This window comes from Sordaria macrospora, chromosome 7 (assembly GCF_033870435.1).
Source record: "Sordaria macrospora chromosome 7, complete sequence".
NCBI lineage: Eukaryota > Fungi > Ascomycota > Sordariomycetes > Sordariales > Sordariaceae > Sordaria > Sordaria macrospora.
This window is the reverse complement of record NC_089377.1, coordinates 2969262-2975704: the sequence shown is the minus strand read 5'-3', so window position 1 is coordinate 2975704 and position 6443 is coordinate 2969262. Positions and strand designations below refer to the sequence as shown.

Here is a 6443-nt window from a genome sequence, read left to right as displayed (position 1 = left end):
GAACTGCGCTTGCAACACACGAAGAAATCTTCGAGGCCCAATGGTGTGACGGATACGCAAGAAGAACACAGGCAAGGTGAAGTGGCTCAAACACAACAAAACAGACCCAGTGTTCCGGGAGCGTTGAAGATTGTATGGAGCGAAAGGAAATCGGACTACTACACAAGTTTCCATCCGAGGGTCCATAGGCTTGAGCATACCTGGTGACAGTGCCTGTGGAGTTGAATAAATCATTTCAGTTTCATAGCATGGAACTAACACCTAATTCTGATGCTGAAGAATCAGGTCCACTAGCACAAACCGATCAATATGCTACAGTGAATGCGCTGGGGGGAAAAGCGGAGTGTTCCAGGTGAGCATGGTCAGCCAGCCAGCTATTCACTCGAGGCTGGTCAGCGAGGATGGCGAAAACAGGCCCATGCGTGCGTGTATAGGAATACCAGGAAATGAGTTCGAGTGTTTCGCACACAGAAAAAAATCCTGCGAGTCTCTGAAAGGCATAATAACAGGGCTTGCATATGTCCGGACCCTCGACAAGTCGACGCACTCCTTCGGAAGTCAGGCATCTTGATTGGGCTAGAAGAACCGAAATGCAGATATAAACACGCTACACCTCAAACCTGTGTCAACAGGAATGGGAAGAAACAGCAGAGGCATATGAACGGCAGAAGCTCCGGTTGCGGCCTCTGTCGACTCCGGCGAGCCGAAAAGTCATAGCCACTTGGGTTGGGTTAGGATCCATCAGTGAAGATACCAAGATCAAAGCGTAGAAAAGCGGAAGCCACGATGAATCAGCGCAAGAGGAAGAGACATGCTGAAGCAGAACGCCCGAGCGCAGGATTAGGAACGATCGTGGATGACAACCACCCGAAGTGAAGACGCCCTCTAGCCTACTTTGCTGTAAAAGGTTGTACTCGGCTCCGTTGACATTGCTGTGGGAAAATCTGTAGGAAGCAGTCGAGTGTGGTCTGAGTTGGCTTGGTGTTTAACCACTGCCATCATGTGATGTCGATGTGTGGAAAGCTGAACGCCCTCATTCCGTCTGCTGAAAAGCCGGTTTGATCCCTCATGAGTGGCGGAAGTCGTAAGCAGAGAGTAATTGAGCAGTTTCAATGCGTCGCCCGTATACTTACCCCTTGCCGGTTGAGCCGGTCTAGACTTTCGGGTGCCTTGAGAGTATTGAATTTTCCCAAAGATCCATCCCCAAGCCATCGTTTCTTAGAAGAGTCGGAGTGGTTCAGACTGCCCCACGTCAAGGCGGCATGACGGATGTATCCGGTATTCGACATGATTTCCTCGCCAATGACAATTTCCGCTCGCTTTTCTGGGATTCTTGCTACGGGCTGGTTCCCCTCGCCGCCGTGCCGCAGAGGTACTAGCATATGGAGTGTATGGGGCGGTGAGGAAGCAGAGTCGTGATGATTGAACCACTTGTCCGGCAGAAGATACTGGGTAAGCCCGGGCGCTTCGGGAAGGGTCCGTGATGGTTGAGGTAAAAGTCCACTCGCCTCATGCAAGTTGTGTGGGAGACGCCTTTTGGGAGGGGCTAAAAGGAGCCGGCACGCTGGTACGTTTTTGGGGGAATTTAAACAGCGAACAAGTAGCGGTACTTGTACACCCCTGCTTCAGCCATAGAACGGTACAGGGAGCCAATAACGTATCCGGATTTAGGTAGGCCATGATTGGGTAAGTCCTCTTCAGGTACCTGTACAAGAGTGTAGATCTTGTGCAGCAACTAACGACGTCAGGGCAATCAACAAAGTGACAAGGCAACGATCCCTGCCCAGGCGCATGGCGATATGGCGAGGGCATTGACAACATGGCTTTCTTTGCTGTGATGGTCAAGATGTGTCTTGGTGCGTTTTCCCAACCTAACATGGGCCAGTGAGGGCATGTCCAGTCGTTTTGCGGCCAGAAGCGCTACAAGGAGGCTGAACGGGTTGTCAAAACCCAGTAGTGTCTCCCAAGGAACACGACCAATGCATGGTGAGCATGGCTTTCCGTTCTCCCGCCCTTACATCAACCCCGGGCCTAGCAACAGTGCCATCGAGAAAGAGGCAACGAACACATGGACCTATGCACTCGAAGCTCAATTCGATCCGGTGGGTGCTAATGATGGAGGGCATGTTCAAGCCGTATCCTTGTTCTGCTCGCCCTGCTGTGTAAGCAACTGGCTCTTAAGAACACCAAGGTGACCAAAGGGGGCAGATGGCAGATTAGATCCCAGACCCTAAGAGGAGTGCGTATGGAGCAGTGCACTGTGATAGCGGCTCCCCCCAGCTGCTCCCCCTAGCAAAAGACCGGCAAGTCAGGGTAGGGGCAGACAACGATATCGGGTAGCGAGACCGGTTCTGACCTTGGTGGTTGTTGCATTTTGGAGGAGACTTTTTGTTTGGCTGTTGGTGGTCCGGAGAAAAGGCCGATGGAAAGTACCAGGGCGTTCGTTTTCCATGGGGCGTCAGGTCAGATTCCAGAAGCAGCAGTTGAAGATGAACGAGGCGTTCCCGAGACAGAGCCATGCCCATCCGGGAAAGAAGCCGTTGAGAGTTGAATGAGATGGAGGGTAGAGTGCGGAACTGGCGACGATGGCAGTGCTCGTTCTCGCTTCTACCATGGCAAACAAGCCTGGGGAAAGAGGTGGTGATTGGCAGCACTATTGGCAAGTACTGACAGCGATCTGCAGGTACAGCAAGAGGATGTGAGGAATGGGATGGACTCCGAAATGAGATCAGTCGAGATTCGGCACCATGGTATTGCAGGTATGTCTGAGTTGTGGGGTGCAACGTTGTGGTGATTCTCGCTCATCAGCAATAGGTGGATTGGCAGTTGTGTATGGTGGCTATTTCTCGTCCAGGTCGAGAGAAGTTGAGAGTTTTGGTGGTTGTCAAAATCCAGTTGTGTGTGTGCAGCGTGTGCGTGTGGAAGAAATTTTCGCTCACTGTTGCCTCCAGGTTCCTGCCCTCAATAGAATTTCCCCAAGTTATCTGGAAGACAGTTCTGGTTCAAAAGGGCAGTCACGATGGACGAGCTCATGAACACACTTTCCTCTGTGCTCCTGTTTTTCCGTCATTGGTTCGTGCGGGGTCCATTATTGGAGAGCGTACGGCAATGTACAATGGGAGTATCGTTCCAGTAACATTGTTCCGCGGTTGGAAGTGCGAAATCTGCTGGTTCCACTGCCCATATTAGTTAGTGCAGTCTTATTTCATTCGTACTCCGGTCTAATCCCACGCCATTGAATGCCATGCAAGTGGAAGGAAGTGCACGTAACCACTACAGTGCAAACGTACCCCTCTGCATCCATCTTCTCCTAGAACAACACTTCATCCACCACCATTTACAACCACCTCAGCTCTAATCATCCAATCCAGACCATCTGGTTTGATTACCCATCTGCTGTCAGAAATCTAACCCCTACCGACAAGACCGGGTGTTTTCCCACCATCGACCACTGCTTACGTTGTTGACGCCAAAGGTCAGTTTGTGTTAACCGTCCACTTGTTGCCCACTTTCCCAACCTCAAGGCAGCATCACCAACACCTTGATACCTTGCCCAAATCCTCGCCAACCCAGGCCACCAGCACCAGTCGAAAAGGCTGCGTCTAGAACAGAGTCTTGGACGGTGTACATGCGGACCCTGTACCAAAGGGATGCTACCATATGTAGCTCATTTATCATTCATCCCAATTGTCGGTCGACCCTTGAACCTGGACAGCATCCCATGGCATCCATCCACACTTCGTCCACCCCAACTCACCAGCTCATACCACGACTCTCCACGTACCCGTGTAGCTCCCCATTCGCTCTCACTCTGCAGTCTCTCCCGCTCTTTCTCATCTTGCAGCTCGATACGCAACACATCTCGATTGCCAAAGTGTCCAGCAGCGTCCACGGCCCCGGGCCTCTCTTGTCCGTCTCTCCTTGTGGAAAAGGGTGACTGAGCTTTGCGTCGAAAGACCCCCATGCTACATTCACTCACAAGGGAGGACGGAACCTCGATCACATTTTCCAAAACTTATAACCGAAAAAGGGTCGGACTGCCGAGCGTTAGCACTTCACTTCCTTGTTGCTACGCCTTGAAACGTGCCTGTCCCAAGTTCTTGGACTGCCCAGAGTTCCCGAGTCCCAGGCCGGCCCTTCTCAGTCTCAGTATTCCTGCCGGTGCTTCTACTTGCCGAGACCACTTGTTAGAGCCTCCCCATCTGATTCTGAAACTAGGCATCCTAGATGCTCACTGATTGGAGCTCTGGCCGCTCAGCATCCTGGCTAGAACACACAGTTGGGTCCTTGTCTGGATCTGGGTCCCCTTCTTCTCATCTGCCTCACCTTGCCCAAGACACTCATCCCCCGTCTCCAATTAGTTCCTCGACCTGGCTCTTCGGCTGACCTAGAGGCTGCCTGTCTACCGGGGCTGTTACGCACTACTGTCTACACTACCGCATACCCACTCCCATTCTTAGTGTTCTCCGAGCTGAAGTATTCAAGCTGGAGGGCAAACCAGCCGGGTCCCGGACGCTCACCTGCCTCGGCTGGTAGCCCTTCTAAAAGTTGAAACATTTCTGAAAGTGATAGAGTAGAGGCTAATAGACTGACACTGTACAGGCTTGCAGGCTGCCAGTTTCGACGACCGAATTAGCAAAAGTCGGCCCACACCAGGTACAACAGGTTCCTTGGCCCCTGAACTGAGGCTTGCCAGATCTCCCACCTCATCTTGCTGCAGGCCGCGCCGCTGTGGGTGAACAGGTTACTTCCTGGCCTCGCTCTTTGACCCTGGACGGCTACTACCCACTACACCCTTGCGTGCTAATACTGGCACCCCAAGCCACGAATCGAGAAGCTCCGTAGAAGCTCTAGGAGCTTTCCGGGCGCGCGGGACAGGACAAGACGGTACCTAGCGGGCCATTCTGCAGCTGACCAACCAAGTCTCTCATCATGTCAATAAAGTAAGTCTACATCTGCTGTTCTTTATCCTCCTCTCATGACCCTTTGGCCAGGCAACTCTACATCGTCTTCCCCAGGGCTCCCGTTCCGAGTACCGTTGTCTCCTCTTTTTCTTCCTGTCAATATATTCCAATATCGGGATCCTGTCACAGATACCACCTAACCCGGCCCCACCTCCCCGTCCCGTCCAAATCACCATGGCCGACCAATTCTTGGTCGAGGCGCACAGATGGACGCTTGCTCAACATTCAATTACTGACGAGAAGGAAAGTTGGGTCATGTTGACCCGTGATGGGCAGATCCTGAAACTCCCCGGTGAAAAGATTCTTCTCACCTCCAAGCCGCGAGTTGGCCTTGAGCTCTCGGTCCCAAAGGAACTGCAAGTAGCAGAGCCATTCTCTGTAAAGAGCGACAATGGCATTGCATACATCACCAACGAGAGGGTGAGTGCGGATCTGATTTTCTGAATGAAATCTGGATGTTGCGGTCTGACTAGCCTGTAGATCATTTACCTCCCAGCCAGGTCGTCCGAGGCTTTTCGATCTTTCTTTGCGCCTCCCCTGAACTTCAGCGACGTCCGCATCAACTCGTCCTGGATTGGGCCTTGGAGCTGGACGAGCATAGTCAGGCCCATTCCGAACGGTGGCGTACCGCCGGAGATCCCCAGGATCGAATGCAAGTTGACCTTCAAGGATGGCGGACACAGCGACTTCCAGGCGAAATACGAGTGGCTGAGGGACCGACTACTCCATGCCCAAAGCCTTGGACTTACTCTCGGGCAAAACCTTGAGCCTCCGCCACCTTACGATGATGCTCAAGCTTCTGGGCCCTCCTCAAATACACCTGCGTCTGGACCGTCCGGCAACGTGACGAGCGATCGGAACCAAGTGCCCCAGCCTGGCCCAGATGAGCCGCCTCCTGACTACACGGCATAACTGCCCGATGTTCCCTCAAAATTGCGTTGAAACTGGAAAGGCTTAGGTACACCAAAAACGCTGCCCGGGATTAGGCAAACACTCGAACATCCGAGCAGACATTTCTTTTCTACTGCCGCCGATAAACGAGGGAAAGATTCACCTTGGATGGCTATTGGTTATAGCAGTCTGTTGAGTCAGCCTAGTGTCAGTCATTGGGATTATACAGGTGATGTCGAAAAAGGACTTTGATTAAACCGAATTACAACGTCAGAAACACAACGTGATTGGTCGGACTGGATGCCGTCCCTAAGTGGATGGATGCGATTAGCAAATGGAGGCAAACCGTTTCTCATTGTAGCTTATACTCCATATTTAGTTTGTCAAATATCTATTGGCTCTTGAACCTTGAAATACCCTTGTCGATGTCTCGCTCTTGGGAGTATCTGTGGTATGCATAATCGGACAGAAACAGAAAGCGGCTGCCTGTCACGTAGTAGTGATATCAGACAGGGCTAGTAACGACGACAGCAACGCCAGCGATATTGACATCACTTGTTGGTTGTGATCTGTTTTGGTCAGCCACCG

At 52.1% G+C, this 6443-nt stretch overlaps 1 protein-coding gene across 1 annotated transcript; it reads left to right on the top strand.

Moving 5' to 3' along the window:
- Positions 1–3816: 3816 nt before the first annotated feature.
- SMAC4_07916 (uncharacterized protein) lies at positions 3817–6335 on the top strand. The gene is made up of 2 exons (XM_003350551.2): positions 3817–5384; positions 5445–6335. The coding sequence occupies exons 1-2, from the start codon at positions 5139–5141 to the stop codon at positions 5874–5876; spliced, it is 678 nt and encodes a 225-aa protein (XP_003350599.1). The 5' UTR covers positions 3817–5138; the 3' UTR covers positions 5877–6335.
- The last annotated feature ends 108 nt before the right edge of the window (positions 6336–6443 follow it).

What these genes read in the sequence shown, in the direction of transcription:
- SMAC4_07916 (XM_003350551.2), top strand. Translation starts at nt 5,139, where the DNA reads ATGGCCGACCAATTCTTGGTCGAGGCGCACAGATGGACGCTTGCTCAA. An exon ending in CATACATCACCAACGAGAGG is followed by an intron (nt 5,385 to 5,444) that starts GTGAGTGCGGAT and finishes ACTAGCCTGTAG; the next exon opens with ATCATTTACCTCCCAGCCAG.